Source organism: Hibiscus syriacus, unplaced genomic scaffold, assembly GCF_006381635.1.
Source record: "Hibiscus syriacus cultivar Baekdansim isolate YM2019G1 unplaced genomic scaffold, ASM638163v2 tig00002237_pilon, whole genome shotgun sequence".
NCBI classification, from domain to species: Eukaryota; Viridiplantae; Streptophyta; class Magnoliopsida; order Malvales; family Malvaceae; genus Hibiscus; species Hibiscus syriacus.
The window spans coordinates 11,333,004-11,352,934 of NW_024061918.1; the positions used below are offsets into that span (position 1 = coordinate 11,333,004).

Consider the following 19,931-nt stretch of genomic DNA (forward strand, 5'->3'; position numbering starts at 1 on the left):
TTATATTACAAGCCCAAATTACATAAACAGGAGCCCAATTACAAATGGATCCAGATGACCCAAACTGGCCCAAACCCAAGCAGAACCCTAAACCTAACTAGGGTTTGTGTTATCACTCCCAGCCGCCATTGCTCACCACCATTGGATCTGTCCTTGATCCAACGGTCCCCAGATGCTCCAGCAAGAAACCCTAGGGTTATCATAACCCTAGAGACCACGCACCGCTGCCCCTGAAGCCAACCAAACCCACCGACTATCTTCTGCCAGGTGCCTTGTCCAAACGCCGTCTCCACTGCCAGATGGTCCAACCAGTTACTGCCGACGCTGCTGCTTCCACGACGCTGCCTCGTCGAGCTTTCCAGAAGCCAGCTGCCTCACCAAATCAGTGCTCTATGGTGAGTCACCGCCATAGCTTGGTGACTCACCAAGGATGCCACCCTTAGGACCGGTCTGAGACAAGCTCCAACAATGGCTATAAAAGCCATCGACCACACCTGCAACGAAAAGAGGAGAGAGGAAAGAAAACATAAAAAAACGAAAGGAAGAGAGACAAGAATAGAGGGCGACGGAGAGATCAATTACCCACAGCAGCCAAATATTGAAAGAAAAGAGAGGAGAGAAACTTACCGAGGAAACCACGACCATCGGATCCCTCCAAATCGCCGTCGAACAGTGAAAATACCGAAGGTATTTTTTAGATCTAGGCCAAGTTAAGGATTTTTAGGCTAAACGGTCATCGGTTTTGGCTTTAGGGTATTCAGGGCTTCGTTTTGGTGTATTTTAGTATTTTCTGACCACCGTTAAAGGTGGCCGGCGGCGGTGTTCGGCGTCGGAGTGCGACTGTTGGTCGGAGACCGTGTTCCCTCCGGTGAGAGAAATAATAGAGAGAAGGGAGAGAGTTTTCTTCTCTCTCAGGTAGAGAAAGAAGAGGAAATGAAGAAATGAGAACAATGGCCCGTAGGGCCAGCCGATTTTGTTCTTAAATACCCCTCCCCGAACGACGTCGTTTTGGGGAGGGGTCTGTGTGTAATTTATTAAGTGTGAAACCCTTTCCGCAGCCCTTTTACAGTTTGTATACTTCCATTTTGGTCACTAAAAGCAATTTCTGATTATTCTAATTTTGTCTTCGAACTTTTATTTATTTATAATTTAGTCATTACCTGTGTTTATACATATTTAGCATATATATATCACATTTAGTACCTAAAATTTTGATAATATTTATTTTAATCCCGATTGATAATTTGGGGTAAATATCATATTTAGTTCCTTAACCTTTAATAATTATTATTTTGATCATTAATTAATTAATTTAAGCACAAATTATAATTTTAATACTTAGATTTATGACATTTCAAATTAAACTATTTAATTTTAATATGCCATAATTTAGTCACTAATTTTAATTATAAGTTTTATTGCTTTTTATACTTATTTTTAAGTTTATTTATCTTACTCATTATTTATATTTTAATTTTATATGTTTAAATTATTATTTTCATTATTATTATATTAAAATAAATTATTTTTAATTTTAAAGAAAATGTTTTGGTTATTTATTTATTTTTTAATATCGAAGAAAAGAGCTGTCTTAAGGCACTTAGAAGCTCTTTTATGATATTTTTAAATAAATAAATATCTTATTATATTAAAATAAATTTTTATTTTTTAAGAAAATGTTTTTAGTTATTTATTTTATTTTTTAATATTTAAGAAAAGAGCTGTCTTAAAAATAAATAAATATCTTATTTATACATATTAATATATTTTCTTAAAATTATTTGAAATAACATGATTAATAATTAAATATATTTTTAAATTTTTAAATTTTCAATAATAGAGACAATTTATAATTAAAAAAGTACCAATTTTGGGCGTTGTAGGGGTGCTAATCCTTCCCTAAACGTAACCAACCACGAATCCCTTTTTATTATTAAAAAGAACGAATTTTTGGTTATAAACGCAGATTAGTTCATCTTTTAACTGATGTTTTCTTAAAATCTTTTAAAAGATAATTTCTAGGTATTCGACCTACCTAACCCAAAAGGCCGATGGCGACTCCCAAATTATTTTAAAAAACCATTTATTCACATCACTTTTCCCGCCGAGTAAAAATTTCGTGCCCGGACGAAAACCGGTTACGACAGAAATGAAAGTTCCCGTCCTCACCTTCTATCTCAATCCACTTTGTAACACACTCTTTGCACTCCATATACTCCTCTAAATGTAAGAGGGTGATGAACCCAAACTAGAACTTAAGAAGTTCACAGATGGATAATATTTCGCTTGCAATAACCATCCTACAAACGATGATGGATTAATAAGGAGATGACACCCTTATTTATCTAGGAGCGCAACATTAAACTTTACCATGTCTCTAAAACCAAGTCCACCATTTTCTTTCAGAAGACACAAAGATCCCCTTGAACACCAATGAATGCCTTGTTTGCTTACAGACTTCAGCCACCAAAATTGGACCATTATACACTCAAACTCTGAGTAGAGGCCTTCGAAAGATAGTTTTGATGGTGACCTCTTTACCACCTTGGAAAAGTATACGAACACAAATTTCATATCTGGCTTCAAAATTTATCAATCATGTGGGCAAAATATCTTTTTTTATTTTGACCTACAATCCCTGGAGGACCTAAATACCTCTCTAGATTTTTTTTTTCATTCGTAACCACAAGAATACGTCTGACATCTCTCCTGTTCTCATCTATGACATTCGAATTGAAAAAAAGATATTTGATTTGTCAAAGTTTATAGCTTGCCTTGAACTATCATCATAAAGAGTCAGTATTGCCTTAATTTGAACAATCACACGAGCGTTTGCCTTGCTGAAAATGAGGCAATCATCGACAAATAAAAGGTGATAAAATAAAGGGGCATATCTATTGACTCAAACTCCATAAACTCAGCTAAAGGGGATGCTTGGCGAAAGAATGATGATCACCCTGTTGAAGCCCCCAATGAGGTTTAAAACAAGTCCCTGTAGCACTATTAATGAAAATTTGATACATGCACCACAAGGCTCACATCAATGGAAGATAACCTAACTATTCCAATTGATCCACATGTCCATGCCTTGGAAAAAAAAGCATAACATCATCATTACTTGCGATGACTTTTTGAATGAGATCCAGGAATTATTTGGTTAACATGTCTTATGGAGATATGATCGATTGTCTCTTATCTTTCCAACGGTACCTAAAACGCATCAATACAATATCGGGAACTCAAGATAATTCTATTTTAGGTGAAGACAGTGAATGCAAAAATTTCTATGCGTGATTAATATGAGATTTATTACAAATTTTTAATATTTTATTGATTATTTATAATATAATTTAATATAGGATGATGCACTATTGTTTAGGATAATATTTATTATTTTATTAGGAATTAGAATCAAAATATGTTTAGTTTATTATTATTTTATTCATTCGTTACTTAGGATTTTGGAATTCATCGCCCTATATAAAGGAGGCTCCACCCGCCATTGTAATCACACTTCTTGAATATAATAAAACAAAAGTTTATTTTTACAAGTGTTGATTGTCTTGTACCTTCGAAGTTTCTTCATCATCAAGTTCTTCGTGAGGAAGATCTTCATACTCTGATTTGTTTTTTCATTGTGATTAAGAGGGTTCGTAGGACAACTATCCATTGACCATCATCATCATCATACAACATCATTCACGCCACGTTCTCCACTAAACTATCCTCGTTCATTCCTATGCTACATCTCCTATCAATTAGTATCAAATTTGGATCGTTCTTTGAGAGAATCAAGAAATCTTGCTTGTTTTTGCATGCATAAATCACCAATGTATTCTACGGAGCTAGTTCAAAACGATTGATCGATTTTAAGTTCTTTTTGCATTATTTTAATTTTTTTTCAATTCCTTCTCGTTAGTTTGTTGTTTTACATCAAAAAGAAAAGAAAAATAAAAAAAAGACAAAAAAAAGGCAACAACAATAAAAGAGAAAATTTTGAATAAAAAAAAAGAAAACGGAGAAGTTTGGAACTGATTTTTTACAAGTAAATTATTTATCCTAAGAGTGATCTCCAGTCCAAAATTCACATCAACTGGACATCAACAGACCCCTTAAAAGCATCATTTATAGAAATAGTATTGAATTGTCATGTTATAGAAATAACTTTTTTACGGAATCTAGAAAAGTAAGTATTATGTGACATCTTTGAATCGTGTTTGATGAAGAATACGAGAAAAAGGGGTGTTACATAATATATGTTTAAACTCAAACTCGAGACTTCAATGAATAATAACAATTCTTTTACAACGATGTCACTCCATTAGTTAGAGTTTAATATTATTCGGTAGTATGATTATATTGTTATATTCATACAAATAAATTCTAATGTGAGTTGTATCTCATTTTTATTTTGTAGAGACAAATTTGCCATCCCTTGAAAAAATTAAAAAAAAATTGATGGTGACAGCACATGGAGTCCATGTTCACCTTGACTATAAAATTATATCTAACAGAAATTGACGAGGTAAGTCGGGTTTTTAGATCAAATTTAGGTGAAATTTATTGTCTTTTATCATGTTATGTTCACTAAAATACTCCTCTTATATATATATATATATATATATGCATGATCCAATTACACTATGTAAAACTCTTTTAGTTTTATACCTTTTTAAGATCATTAAATGAGATAAATTAGATGCTGAAATTAACAGTAAAAAAAGAGAAGATTTTTACTGGAAAAAAAGAGTTAATCTCAACTTTTAATTTCCCTCAATCTAATGATCCTAAAAAGGTGTAAAACTAGAAGAGTTTTACACAGTGTAATTGAATTCTAACCCATATATTCATGATAATATATATATATATATATATATATATATATATATATATATATATATAAGTAAAATTAATTTCATAATTTTTAAATTTTATTATTTTTGAAATTTTATAATATTTATTTAATTCAATTTTATAAAAAAAAAATAGTGAAATAAAATTAGATAGAGATTTGGAATTTAAGATAATAAAAGTAAATATATAAAATAAAATTTATACATGGTGAACGAGTTTAGATTTAAAATAAAAGTCATGTTAAATTCAAGATAAACTAATAATCATAATAATAAAATTATTTTTATTTTTTAATAATTTAATTTTTGGAATATTTTTATTTTTAAATTTAAAATATTTTCATTTTTATAAAAAAATCAAATAAACCCTTAAACTTTCAAAAAGAATCGATTTAACCTTCAAACTCAACCAAAAAACCAATTTAACCTGTCTACAACATCGCAACCAAGTCACTAGCCATCTTGGACTACCTAGTCAATACTGAAGTACCACATCAGCATCGTAACAATCAACGACAAAAACTATTAATCAAGGGCAACATTGGACTCTTTTTTTAAATTTGAGTGTCGTATTTAGTGCAAAAATAATTCGAAGTTAACTTAAGGTAAGGCATAAAGCAAAAAGAGATTGAACAATGATCGTGATTGTGTTTTTGTAGGCCAGGTAAGGAATCTTCTTCTGTATCTTGGTTTTTATTGACTTCTTGATTATAGACGGATACATTGACGAAGGATATGACTGGATTTCGTAAACCAAAATTAGAAGAAACCAATGAGGTTCTAATTTTTTAACATTTTTTTTAATCTATTGCCAAATGCAATACTTGTAGTGGAGTTTTCCGTCCATAATATTCAGTAGTGGAGTCTTCTCGTCAAAGATCTATCAGTTCAATATACACTTCTAAAACTAAGAAGCATTACCATCAACTAAACAATTCAATCTCCATGAAAATGCAAATTAATTCAACCTTGCTTGCCAGCTTTACATCAGCTTATTCAAATTCACATTTGAATGGCATCAGGAGTAGACAGCAATTGACGTGACGACTTAAAAAAAATATGAATATAAACGTATTAGAATCCACTTCATATATTAATGATTACTTCGAATATGAAAAAAAATTTACATGAACTGTAAGTAGATATAAAAGTTTCTCTACATTGAATCACTAACAAATCAATCAGAATATAAAATGAATCAAAAAGTCATGGGCGCTTTTTTTTTTTTTTGAAAAAAAATGAATCAATATGGAAACTTTGTTAAATACAAATTAATGTAAAAAATAACACGAGAAGGATTTGTTTTCCTCTTTCTTGAAAATGTTAAAATATTAATAAAAATCTTGGACAACCATCCATCAAGAAGGGATGGATACCAATTCTTTGCAATAAAGACAGCTGCCAATGGACAATTAAACAACGCAACCATGCCCCAAGTCCATCCAACCATTTTTATTTGACAGACGATCACAAAACTTTTTGCTAACTAAATTGAAAACTCTGTACATGATATGATTACATGCCATGAACATGAGACGATTATAACTGAAACATAACACAAAACACAACACCATGAAGAAAATAAATAACATGAAAAAATGGATGTGTCAAAATCTATATAGATGATCTAATTTAAACAAGATTATGACACATGAAAACACGGAAGTACAGGATTACCATCGTTGTCACAAGGACTAGAACTGAACCAGCCTATGCTAGTTTCCGTTACTGCAGATTTATATATCAAGTACTTGTAATCTGCATCAACACAAGTGCAAAAAGACTACTGCACGGAAAATACTCGGATTTGAGAGAGAGAGAGATGTTAGCTCCTAATGACGACAGAAATTAATAAAAATTCACCATGTAATGTAATGTAACCCCGTCAGCATTAACATCGGGATGACAATAAAATTTGACCATATCATCCATCAATAGTTGAATGAAAGATCCTAGGAGCATTGAGGACTGAGGTTGATCTATACAAAACCCATCTTTCAACTGTTGGGGGGTGTAATCTTTGTATGGAACCCATCTAACTCTACCGCTCTTCTTCTTTTTTAATCTAATAACTTACCACTTCCCCCTCAATAACAACTCATAAATCCTCCTAAAAACTGGGCATTCATCTTTGTACACAGTACATACTAATTTGCTCCATCAAAATGCCATTCATCTCATATAACTGTATCAAAGCCAAGACCCTTCTTGAGAAAGAAAATGTATCTGGAGGCACAAGTATAAAAAAGAAAATCAGAACTAGCTTCGTGATCTTCCGTTTGTCTGATTTCCTTTTCAAGAAAATCTATTTGTTCCATCACTAACAACTTTTATCCTGAAACTCTTTGTTTATATCACAATTCTGCATTTTGTAACATACCAAAACTTCACAAACTTTGGAACCGATTTTGCATGTTTACACGGTATAAACTGCATGGGAGGAAGCTCCAATGCCACTATAGACAACATCTTACCACCAACAGCAATCAGATTCCAAACCCATGATAAGAAGTTCAATGCTATTTGGTGTATCAAATCATGTGACAAGATTCATCCAAAACTTTTTAATGTACAGCTTCAAAGAATAAAACCTGTGGTTGCAAGTGCCCCTGCTCACACATAGTAACAACATCGGCCCAGTTACCGATTACCTGGACATCAAAAATCAAATTGTAACACCGGAAACAACAGAATACACTGGATGGCATACTCCATGCAAGAACACAAACTTACCTTGACAATTTTGTCATCATACATAATCCACCTTTCATGATCATGACTATAGGCAAAACAGTGATAGTGTTGACCATAATAGCAAACCTGAGAGTTTCAGAAGAAATATGAAAAGTGGAACAAAATCAAACCTTAGAAACAAAGTTCAAATATCACGCCTTTCTGCATATTAGATCATGTATTGAAAGTAAAAGCGTAAAACTCAAATAGAAATAGAAAGAGAGGGGAAGAGAGAGAGAGAATGAACATAAGTACCACTGAGACTAGATTATGCTTATTTTTCGGATCTAGACCACGATAAAGGACCGCAATATCTATTTCAGTGCTCAAGGCAGCCAGCGTTGCAGCTATGTTATCAGCACTTTCACAGGTATTCTGCCAACCAAGAACTGCAAGATCAAAAATGACAATGATTTTATAAATATATAAACCACATGACTAAGTATAAATCCATTTAAAACTCCAAGAACAACCTGTTGCGAAAACATGTGGTGAATTTGAAAGAATGTGGTGAATATAGTTGAGCTTCCCACAGCCACCAGCCTCTGGATCACAAGCTAACTGATGGTTCATCTCCACAAAATTTAAAAGCTCATCAAAGGAACTTTCAGCACACATAGCCTGAATGACAAACCAAAGCTTGTTAGGAAGAACCAACTAAAATTGTTCAACAGGAATTATTCAACTATGATAATTTGAAAAGGATGATACCTTCATTGTTCGCAGTGCACTGGCATTTATATTATGAAAGAAAGTAGTGTATTTCAAACGTCTGGATTCCAGACCACAATTGTAGCAGTTCATGCGTTCAAAGACATCCATTCCAAAGAGGGAATGAACTATACAAGCATTGCTTGCACAATCCCAAGAGCCCGCACAGTTGCTGTCCACAGAATCAGTATCACAAACACTTGAACCAGAAGTAAAAGACCGATGAAGGCAATCAAATATTACAGCCAATACTTCGGAAGCATCATTCATCTGAGCCTGTAATTGTCACTACTTATGTCAAAACTCATTTCCCTTTTTCCTTGTCAGTTTCAAGAGTATCCTCTTTCAAAAAGCCAAATTGAACTGAACCTACCTCTTGGAAAAAGTTACTATCTGGATACAAGTTGCAAAGAGCTATTCTCAGTGATGTAGGGGAAACTGGTTCTTTCCGTGCATCACTAGATGCAGTATTCAGAGCAATGAAAATCTCATATAGTGCACAAACAACACATGGATCTCCCACATGAACATGTTCTGATGTCGATCTCCGCAAGAATTCATCACAGAACTGTCTCAAGTGCCACAACGACTGAGGTTATACCAAGAGCAAGCTAGTTAGCAAGACAAGATTACATATATAGCTGAGTTCAACTGTAGGCCAAAAGAGACCATCATTAAAAAACCAACCTGTATTATAACATTCAGAAAGCAATTGTATTCACCAACTTCATTCTGGAGGCCAGTACCAAAGACATCAATTTCATTCAAACCTTCATTGGTGACGTCATTTGGTGAAACACCATGGTTGTTCACTTGCAAAGGTGCTCTTTGTGCTTGGTAAGTATCTGAAAAATAAGATAAATACCAGGTTAAAACGCTGCTGAAGTAGACAAGCTATTTCAATGCAACAGAAAACAACAAACTTAACACCAAGTACATACATAAATAATTTGCAGGTTTCCCAGCAAGCTGCAATAAATCCTAAAGAAGAATACTATAGAACTTAATATAAAAACTGCAGAAATTAATATGCAATGACAAAGCTGCAACTTTAATCAAAACCTATACGAGTCCAATTCATATATATAAACTTGTTGCAACACGTATTGAAGCATCAATGTGAAAATATACATGCAACTATGCAATAGACTACCAAAAACACTGATATACAACACAATAGTTGAATCAGAACCACCTAGTTAAATATTGATGCATATCTAGACAGAGTTCATCATCCAAAATTTTTGTCCATTAGACAATCAGATAGACGCCCTTGTAACAAATATGCAGCAAAAGAACTTTTGACAGGATAGTCAGAAGAGCAGTACATAATGTTGCAAAATATTCCTTAAATAGATGAAACCAAAATCTTTTTTTCCACTAAAAAAATTCATAGGTGAAATCATTTAAAAGTATTTTCATAAGATGCTACTCAGAAGATGGTTGCTCACGAAAAATCATCCGACATACACTACAATAGTTCATTTATTTTCAAAAGGTACAATTGGTTTGTATCAAGACACCCAATGCCAAACATAATGCTTGAAAGAGTAGCATAGCCAATAAGAAGCATGTATAACTATATGCAGTAAGAACATTACCAAGGCTTTGGCGAACTGCCTTCTTAAGATCAGCTTGGAACCTTTCTTCATCATCTTCCTTAGCTTGCAGTGGTCTTAAAGTCTTTTTATCACTTTCTCCAGAGATAGGAGCAACTGGTTTCACAAAGTACCCATGTCAACTTAGTTTCTATAATATGATAAGAAATCTGAAAACAACTTACTATAATAAGTACATAGTACACTCATGCAATCTGACATCAAAAGAGAAACTCAGAAATAAAACCAATACCAGATGAAGAATAAATCAGACAACATGAGCACATTCATGTAAACCTGATAACGATATCCAATAAATTAAAAAGGTTCCAGCTCAAGCTATATCGGTTAAACCACATGTATGCAGTATCAAAATATCTTTTGCTTCGATATGACATTGTGGCAGGTAACACGACATTACTGCAACAATAAAGAAAGCAATTAAATGATGTCCCGTTTACTTTTCAATAATAATTTGACATGCCATGGCAATTTCTTGGATGTGAAATTTTTCATGAGCATAAATTAGAGTATTAGACAAGAATCAAGTATCATATTACTGAAAGATAAGGCTCCAGTAAACACATAAATATGCTAGATAAAATGAGCAGACAGAGCAGTTCAACATCAAGACATTATCATGAAAATCCAGTTCTGCTTCTACTTTTAAGAAACCAATATAGAAGTCATATAGGAGGTAAATTAATTCTCTCCTTTTTTTCCCTGTCACCATAAATGAAGTGAGAAAGGAAGCACAACCTACTTCTACGACAGTTTAAATAGGAACCCTCTTTCAATTACCATAGAACCATTTGCCAACTCTAATATAAAATTATAGCACATAAAATGTAAAAGCATTCTAGCACAGCAAAGCACAAAGTAAGATACTACAAGCACAAAGTTAACTTTACCACTGTTGGTGGGAACATCGAGATATCTAACTTGCTCTTCTACATGGACATGAGAACTTCCAACTTGAATGCTTTCCTTCTCATATGACACTACCTGAGATTTTCCATCAAGAAATCTGTTGGCACTCTTATGTCGTCTAACCTTTCTTCCTGTCCATTGTTCACTAGAACCATCCTCTAAGACTGCACCATTAGGTAGTCCTACATAATATGAAAAAGATGAGATCTACCAAGTTCAATAATGATGATTAGCCCCACTCACAAACCCTGCTATATTACTAACCTTGACTAAATTTATTATCAGTTACTGGCACAGCTGAACCATTCGCATTGCTCATCGGTATACTATCCCAATTGTTTGCAACCCTGTCCCTTGGTGCCGAATGTTCCTGAAACGAAAGTTTATAATCATATGATTTTCCAAATATCTTATTATAGTTCCTTTAAAAAGAAAAGCATAAAGAACATCTCAAAATAACTCGTAACAGCATGGACCAACTCCCATCTCATCATGTTAAAAGAATAGTGCTTACCTTAATATCTAGATCACAAGTTTCCAAGTAAGCACCATGCAAACTATGTGCAGCATTCTTTGAATTTGCTTGATTAGTTTTTTTATTTTGCTCGGCAAGTTGCTTCTGTTTAGCCTCATTCTCAATCCGTCTTTGATACTCCAAAGTCTCCTCAAGTTTTCTTTCCTCTGCTTCAAGCTTGATTTTTCGTCTCAAATCCTCTTCTTGTTGTTTCAAGGCATTACTATTCAGAGAAACTTCAGAACCTAGACGATCTCCATCAGAAACAACTGCCAAACTACAAAAAAAACACGAATGAAAATACATATTAACAATAGTCTACATAAAAAACAATCAATGACAGTTATGTGAAGCCAGAAAACTTCGAAATCATAAATAAGACTGCAAATTCAGAGCAGGAGGAAAATATACACTTGCTCTGCAGTCTCGGTATTAAGTATATGCAGCTCATTTCCACCAGAAGCCTGAAACAGTAAGAAAGCATTAGACCTTCACAATAGAATATTACCTTAGGTAACTAACAGCTGAATTATTAGGGAAAAATGTAAAGCATACCTTTGAATCCTTGGATTTTCGGAACTCTTTGTTCTTTTTCTTATCCTTGTTTTTGTCATGTGAATTTCTGGAATTATCATTTCCCCCACGAATACCCTTCTTAGAGTCACGTGCAAGCTCTGCTAAAAAAGCTTCTCTTGCAGCATCAGACTTCTCAGTGGCATCTTTCTCGGCCAGATCCTCCAAGTGTACCTAAATTTAAAAATAATTAATAGAAAAAAATAAGTAGCAAGATCAAGATATATACATTTTGTCAAGGATAAATATAACACCGCAAAAAACCAACTAGTTTATGACATACCCTCAAGTATGATTTCACTAAAGGCAATAATATTGATCGATAATCATGTGCAGACACAGGTTCAAGTTTGACTTCCAACTGCTGCATCCCAATAACATTTCGCATAATTCTTGCATCCAATTTGCTAAGCTGCATTACAAAATTAATCCAGTTAAGAATGGCAAGTTAAGAATCAATTATTTATTTAGAAGTTTCACGTAAAGTAAAAGACCTCTACTGATAATTGTTCCTTTCGTCTCTTAAGGCCAACCTCTATGCAGGTGTCCACTTGATGGAGATAATCCTTAGATCCCCAGTCATCATCTTCGCCAGATTCCAAGTCACATAACTGAGACGTCACACCATCATAAGTATCCACATAGCTAAATTGATTGACATTCAGTTCTTCTACTTCTTTTAAAACATTAGATATAATATCCAACTCAAATCTAGCGCTGAGGAACATAACATCACTTTCATTCTCAAGTTCTTCTTTTCGCTTCCTAAGGACAGGCTCATAGCTTCGATGAACAAATTCACTGGAACTCTCCCTCTTCTTACCTTCTTCAAGACAGAGATCCTCCACAGCCTGCACTGCTTCCCTGTAGCTTATATGCTCACATTTTCTTTCACAAAGACTCTGCAGGTGATAAAACTCCTTCTCCAGCATCTGGAGAATTTCAAGTCCTTGCTGTGTTTTCTCTTCTTTCATGCGTGTCCACAATGCTAATTGCTCCCCACGTGAAGGGCTAACAAAAATCCAGGACAGTAGAGCATTGGCATCTTGTATAACTCTGTTTCCATTGCTAACATTAGCATTTCCCTGACTAGCATCTTCTATTGCTGCATCAGGCAATAAATGATCATCCAGGAGGAGACATGAAGCATCTGCACTGAGACTAATCTTCTCTTTAACTTCAAGAACCTTAGTGGCACCATTCACATCATCCATAGGAGCATTCGTCTCGGAATATCTAGCAATACCACAAGAATAAGATATATCCTGCAATAATTTGAGGATTTTTCTAAGTTGTGTAGCTCCCAAAAAACGAATGCACATGGGACTTTGATCTACACCATAATTCAGAAGCTGAGAATCAGGTACCATACTCTGCAACTCATCCATAGTGAATTGTATCACCTTGTTAAGATGGTCAGCAGCAAGGTAGTTGTGTCTAATAAGCAGTTCAAATGTAGCACGGATTCTTTCAAGCAACTTTGCACGCTCAGCATCATCCACTATTGGCCCACCATACACAAGGTGACAAGCTATTGAACCCTGATTTCCATCACATTCTTTGCATTCAATGCCATGAATTTTGTCACAATCATTGCCCTCAGCACTTCCACAATTGTAGGAATCCCTAAACTTTTCCTTCTCAAGAGGAGAGCCATTCACATCTTTGAGGCAACCATCAATCTCCTCACCATGGTTTCTCTCTGAATAAAAATCGCCAGAAAACTCAAAATCACCAAATTTAGACCGGTTACCTATCATTTTAACTGCAGCAGAAATATCCAGGGGATACCAAGAACAGTTAAGGAGCATCTCTATCCAATCATTATCAACACTCTGTGGCAAAACATTCTGCATTTTAGGGATTAGGTTCCCCATATGTTCCTGAACAACATGCTGCATATGAAACTCTGAATCCACAAACTTCTGACTACACCTACAACAAACCCAGAACTTCCAAGTCTTATTAGCCACGGCAAATGCCAAAGCCTCCGATAAGACCTCACTAGCCAATCCATCTTTCGACAGACCAAAATATGCTTTGAGATCACTAACCCTAATCCTAAACAAATCTTTCTTCGAGTCAACACTCATTGAATTCCAAAATGATTGAACCCAATCTCTCCTTTCAGATGTAGAGCCACACTTTCTCCTCCTATCTGCTCCTCCTCTTTGTCCACCTCCAGAAGCCAATTCCAATCCAATCCTCTCTCCCTCTCTCTGCAAAAGTGGAGAAGAAGGGGCTGCGTCAGATTTCTGCTGCTGCAACAACCTAGCAGCAGCAACTCTAACCTCTATCTCTTTCCTTCTTTCTTCTGGCGTCTTTGCAGCTTTCCTAATCTCATTTGGTCTTCTCGCTTGTACTAACCTAACCTCCATGGGATCCTCCTTTACTTTCCTAACAGGAATGAGACTAAACTTCCCATCTCCGCTCCCTAAATTCTTCATCCAAGTAGAAAGGGAAGCAATATTAGATTTCTGTATCAACGCCCTAAGCTCGCTTTGTACGTGCAAAATTCTTGCCTCCGCGGTTGGTATTTTCTGTTGACTCTCTTCTTGTAAGCTTTCTTTGGCAGGATCCACCGGATTCTCAATGGCCAATGCGCGTTCGCATTCGCGAATCACTTCTTCATACTCTTTTGCATCGTTGGCCGATTCGTACAGTAAATTAGCATAAAAATGAGCAAATTCAATCGAGTTCGGAGATAATTCCGCAGCCTTTTTAGCCGAATCGATCGCGTTCTTCAAATGCCGCTGCTTGGCGTGATGGTCATCGATGATGGAGGCCACTTTCACGCAAACCGTGCTCTGAACGCGTTGGATTAGTGCCGCGTGAACCGATTTCTCGTAACGAACGCACGAATCTTTCATCAACCGGAGGGCTTTGGTATGGTTGCCACGTCGGAGTGCAGTTAAGGCTCGCTCGCACTCCCCCTTAACCGCCACGTACGACAACGGAGACGAAGAAGACGAACCGTCATCGGATTCAACCGGAAGCGCCAATACCTCGATCTTCGTATTGCCACTCAGCTGTGCCGCCTGTTTTAATCGTGGAGCAATGTTTTTCTTCCTGTACCCCATCTACTTTAATCCCAATCAAATTAACATGCATAAATCTCTTTCTCTCAGTAATTTAATCAGAGAATAAGGATCGGTGGGAATCGAAGCGGCGATCAAAGTCTGATGAAGGTCTAGGGAGAAAAAACAAAAGAGCTTCGTATTGTGCTGTTTCTTGTTGCTTTGGTGCGTGTAAGGAAGAAACAATAAATAAAAAAATAATAAAAAGGCTGAGGCTTTTGATTTGTGAGAAAATTAATTTGGATCTATAAGTTAGATGGACTACGTATACATTTGTGTTTCATTTTTTTTTAATTCTCAAACCAATAGAAAGGAAAATGTGACCTATTAAATCAATTTTGTGATTTTAAATTTCTATAATGTCAAAAAAAACCTATTTTTTTTAAACAATATGATCATAAATTGTCAACATTAAGAAATATTAGAAGAGTCTCGTTAAAAACTTCTTTATACCTAAGTGGAGGAAAAACGTACCCTTTTTAATATTAACACGAATTAAAATCAAGTTTATCTTCATGAGGTAGCAAGATAATTCAAACAGGAGGATCAACATGATAAACAAGATCAAAATTATCTGAAACGGTCTTTTTTTTTGGCTAAAGCATCGACTATTTTGTTCCCTTCCCTCCGATTATGTTCAATTTGAATAGTCCAATCTCGATTCCAAAGTTCCTCCAAGTGCCACCGAAGTGAATGCTTATTTCGTTGATCATATTTTATCACTCGAATCGCACTCATACTATCAAGCTCGAGAATAATGTGATGATACCCCGCTGCCCAGGCCAAACGGAGACCATAATAAGCAGCCCAAAGTTCAACATCCAAAATCGAACAAATTCCTATGAATTTGTTGAAACCAAAGCACCAATCACCATTGTCGTTCCGAGCAACGCCAGCGCAAGACGCATGACCCGTAGCTGAGCATCGAGCTCCATCCATATTTATCTTAATCCAATACAATGTTGGGGGATTCCATCGTATATTCATATCAACAGAAGCGATAACCCGACTATGCACCACATTTTCCTCACTATTTGCCTTGACTGATAGCTCCACCAAGCGCCTGCTACATGTAATAATCCTATCGTTGTTGGCAGGCTGGTTCTGGAAAGTGATAGCATTGCGTATGAGCCAAATATTCCAAAGGGTATACCCGAAAACCAGATCTCAATCAGCAGCATTTTTTGCAAACCTCATCGGTTCAGCGATATTAGCAGCGATCCACTCATGTAGATTCATTGTTAAGAATTCATCAAGTTTCGAATGAAGCACCAGTCATTCTATACCTGCAACGCTAGAGGACACCATTTGAGAACGTGCCCAACATCTTTATTTGCAGTGTCACAGGCTTTGCAAGTAGTTTCCAACGTGAAATGACTCTTACATCACTTCTCATTGGTCATTAACTTCCGACAACAAACCAGCCAAACAAAGACTTTAACCCGAGGAATACCTCTGAACCGTTGATTAGCATTCCACAGAGGATTGCGAATCTCCGACTCACTTCCTACATTCAGCTTGTAAGCGGGTTTAACTGAAAATGTTCTATTTATGTTACATCGCCATCCAATTGTGTCACACGACAGTCTGTTTTCTGGAGTTTTAATTACTGTAATTCGAAGGATAACATCCAGGGGTAGAAGATAATCAAACTCTTGCCATCTCCAGTCTCCATTAGAAGCAGCCATCGAGGTCACCGACATATGTTGTATCGATGATATATACTCAGTATTCACGTGCTCAACCAGTGGTCATATGTCATCTATCTACGGATCAAACCAAAAATTTGTATCTGTGCCCGACCCTATAGAATAAATCAATGTGTCACGATGGAAGGAGAGTTAGGGTTGATAGGTGATGATTTGGGGGAAAATAGAGGAAAAGAATTGAGAAAGGAGCAGCCGAGATTGTGGGAAATTCAGGAGAAATTAGGGATTGAAGGGATTTAGGGTTTGAACATTTACCAGAGAAGGGGATGAATGAAGCAAGGAATATGGACAGGTCTGGAATGGGAAATAAAGACCCACGTGATGATGATTTAATAGTTGGGCCAGTGACATTTGATCCAACAGTACTTATCAGTCATGGGTAGATCCTTCGGGCTAGGAGTCTTACTTGATCCAAATGCTACAGTAGAAGGTTGGAAGGAATGAGTCAGCAATTAGTTAGTTATTTTGGCTGTACTGACAGCTGTATGGTATTGTCCATATATAAATTGTACCAAATCTTTCAAGGGGATCTAAGAAAGGAGATTACACGTTTTCTGTATCTATTGTTTTCTTCTATTTCCTAAAATCCCTAAAAAATTCTTCTACAATCTTACCCTAACCACAACAATTGGTAATCAGAGCTGAGTTTTAGTGATCCAAAATCAATTTTTCACGCTGGGAAAGACAAGAAAAATGAAAAAAACTGGAATCACTGAAGTACCAGAACAATCAGCAGTGGAGGTTAAGGAGGAGACTTTACCTTCTTGGTGGGCGGGGCAGAAAGAAGAGCTGGAAGGGAGGATTCAAGCGTTGGAGGATGGAATGACGGAGAATAGAGGGTATTTGCAAAGGATCCTACAGCTAGTCAATCAAGCAGCTGAGGAGAAAGATTCACCTCAGTCAGTGAAGAATCAAGCAAAAGCAGCTGAGAAACAGGACAAAAATGGAGGTAAACAGCCATGTTTGATTAAGGTTCAGTGAGCATGAAAAGTATACTTTTCAACCTAATGAACCAGGAATATTAGCTTCTAAACCTGTGGGGTTTACTGGTACTATACCTCTGAATCAGACATTGCAGGAAGAAAATGTTAGGGGCAGTTCTAGTGAGGTTAAAGTGGACAGTAAAGGGTTGTTTGGTAGTTTAGGGCCTATCTTACCTCGTCCTAAATTAGATTTGCAGATGTTTGATGGTAGTAATCCTAGAGGATGGGTTAAAAAATGCCAAAAATATTTTAATCTCTTGGGAGTTCCTGAGGAACAGAAACTGGATGTGGCTGCAATGTATTTAATGGGAAAGGCTGAGACTTGGTTTGATGGCTATATTATGCAGAAACATAGAGTGAATTGGCATGAATTTGAGGTTGATTTGTGTCATAGATTTTGTGAAAGAAACTATTCAGATATCATTGAAGAATTTAATAAGTTAATGCAGAAGGGCAGTGTAGAAGAGTATCAAGAAAAGTTTGAGGAGTTAAGACCCTATTTACTACAACAGCATATGCATTTAGGGGAGGATTATTTTGTTTCTAGTTTCATTAGTGGCCTCAAGGAGGAATTAAAACACAAGGTGAAAGTGTTGGAGCCCAGAAAATTGTCTGAAGCTTACAGGCAGGCCAAACTTTATGAGTTGGCTAATGAGATGGAAGGAAAGAAGTATAAATTTTCTCAACAAAGTTTTCCTTATACTTCTTCTAGTAGCCAACAGAACAGTGGGACTAAGAGTTTTCAGCCTAAGCCAATTCCACCTAATACCAATACTAAACAGAGTTTACTGGATTATAGAAGAGCAAATAATTTATGTTTTAAATGTGGGGAAAAATTTGCTCCTGGACATCAGTGCAAAGTTAGGCAGTTGAACAGTATGGAAGAAGAAGAAGAATCTGCTGATCAGGAATTGATGGAAGAAGAAACTGGAGAAGAGAATGATATAGCAAAAGAGGCCTTGGAAATTTCTATCAATGCTATTACAGGTAATGTAGGACATACTACCTTAAGAATTCAAGGTTGTATCAGAGGAAAACCACTTAATGTGCTGATTGATAGTGGCAGCACACATAGTTTTGTGACACCTAAGTGGGCCAAAGAAGGAGTTGAACTAGTTCAGACTCAACCATTAGTTATTACAGTAGCTAATGGAGAGAAGCTGTTCAGTACTGCCAGAAGCAATAAGGTGAGTTGGAAGATGCAAGGCTATGAATTTCAGCATGATTTCAGAGTTTTGTCTTTAGGGGGCAGTGATATGGTACTGGGGGTGGACTGGATGGAGGAGTTTAGCCCTATAATGATGGATTTTAAGGACAAGACAATTAGTTTTGAAAAGGATGGACAGACTGTTCTGATTAGAGGGACTCAGAAATTACCAATACTCAAACCAATTTCTGGAGAAAAATTTCAGAAGTTAATTGCAAAAGATACTGAAGTGAAGGGAGAAATTTATTTGTTGCATGCTGAAATGGAGGAAACCATAATTCCTCTATCTTTACAAGAGTTATTAGAGGAGTTTAAAGAAGTGTTTGAGGAACCTGAGGGGATGCCTCCTAGCAGAAAACATGATCATGCTATTGTTCTTAAACAGGGGACACAACCAGTCAATCTAAGACCCTACAGATTTGCTCATCATCACAAGACTGAAGTTGAAAAACAGATTGCTCAGATGTTATCCTCATCTATCATACAAGTAAGTAAGAGTCCTTTTGCTTCTCCTTGTTTACTTATTAGAAAAAAGGATGGAACTTGGAGGTTTTGTGTGGACTATCGGCAACTTAACTCTTATACTGTTAAGAATAAATTTCCCATTCCTATAGTAGAAGACTTATTAGATGAATTATATGGGGCTACTTTCTTTTCCAAGATTGATTTGAGATCTGGTTATTGGCAAATTCGAATTAAAGATGAGGATGTTCATAAAACTGCTTTTAGAACTCATCAAGGGCATTATGAATTTAAAGTTATGCCTTTCGGCTTGACTAATGCTCCAGCTACTTTTCAAGCTTTGATGAATGACTTGTTTGGAGCATATTTAAGGAGGTTTGTTCTTGTGTTTTTTGATGACATTCTGATTTACAGTCCTAGTATGGCAGAGCATAAAAAACATTTAAGAGTGGTACTGGAAATTCTGTTGAAGAACAAGTTGTATGCCAAGAAGAGTAAGTGCTTTTTTGGCCAACAACAAGTGGAGTATTTGGGACACTTAATTTCAGCTAAGGGAGTGGCAACTGACCCTGAAAAAATAA

The 19,931-nt window shown here is 35.9% G+C and overlaps 2 protein-coding genes across 2 annotated transcripts; both read right to left on the reverse strand.

Moving 5' to 3' along the window:
• Positions 1-6,683: 6,683 nt before the first annotated feature.
• On the reverse strand, positions 6,684-15,156 carry LOC120142942. The gene is made up of 15 exons (XM_039157392.1): positions 12,407-15,156; positions 12,196-12,324; positions 11,895-12,086; positions 11,751-11,803; positions 11,340-11,616; positions 11,090-11,195; positions 10,807-11,007; positions 9,899-10,012; positions 8,985-9,142; positions 8,671-8,886; positions 8,298-8,573; positions 8,060-8,207; positions 7,842-7,975; positions 7,587-7,673; positions 6,684-7,504 (listed from the first exon to the last, which is right to left on the reverse strand). The coding sequence occupies exons 1-15, from the start codon at positions 14,990-14,992 to the stop codon at positions 7,418-7,420; spliced, it is 4,764 nt and encodes a 1,587-aa protein (XP_039013323.1). The 5' UTR covers positions 14,993-15,156; the 3' UTR covers positions 6,684-7,417.
• A 403-nt stretch (positions 15,157-15,559) lies between these two features.
• LOC120140781 lies at positions 15,560-16,677 on the reverse strand. The gene is made up of 3 exons (XM_039155765.1): positions 16,443-16,677; positions 16,276-16,337; positions 15,560-16,093 (listed from the first exon to the last, which is right to left on the reverse strand). The coding sequence occupies exons 1-3, from the start codon at positions 16,675-16,677 to the stop codon at positions 15,560-15,562; spliced, it is 831 nt and encodes a 276-aa protein (XP_039011696.1).
• Positions 16,678-19,931: the final 3,254 nt, after the last annotated feature.

Excerpts from the sequence above, each read along its gene's own strand:
- LOC120142942 (XM_039157392.1), bottom strand. The coding sequence starts at position 14,992 with ATGGGGTACAGGAAGAAAAACATTGCTCCACGATTAAAACAGGCGGCA. Across the intron at positions 12,087-12,195 it reads TAGTGAAATCATACTTGAGG|GTACACTTGGAGGATCTGGC; the intron begins GTATGTCATAAA and ends TTTTAAATTTAG. Across the intron at positions 7,505-7,586 it reads ATGATGACAAAATTGTCAAG|GTAATCGGTAACTGGGCCGA; the intron begins GTAAGTTTGTGT and ends TTTGATGTCCAG.
- LOC120140781 (XM_039155765.1), bottom strand. The coding sequence starts at position 16,677 with ATGGCTGCTTCTAATGGAGACTGGAGATGGCAAGAGTTTGATTATCTT. Across the intron at positions 16,338-16,442 it reads TGCTAATCAACGGTTCAGAG|CCTGTGACACTGCAAATAAA; the intron begins GTATTCCTCGGG and ends CTACTTGCAAAG. Across the intron at positions 16,094-16,275 it reads GGTGTCCTCTAGCGTTGCAG|AACCAGCCTGCCAACAACGA; the intron begins GTATAGAATGAC and ends ATCACTTTCCAG.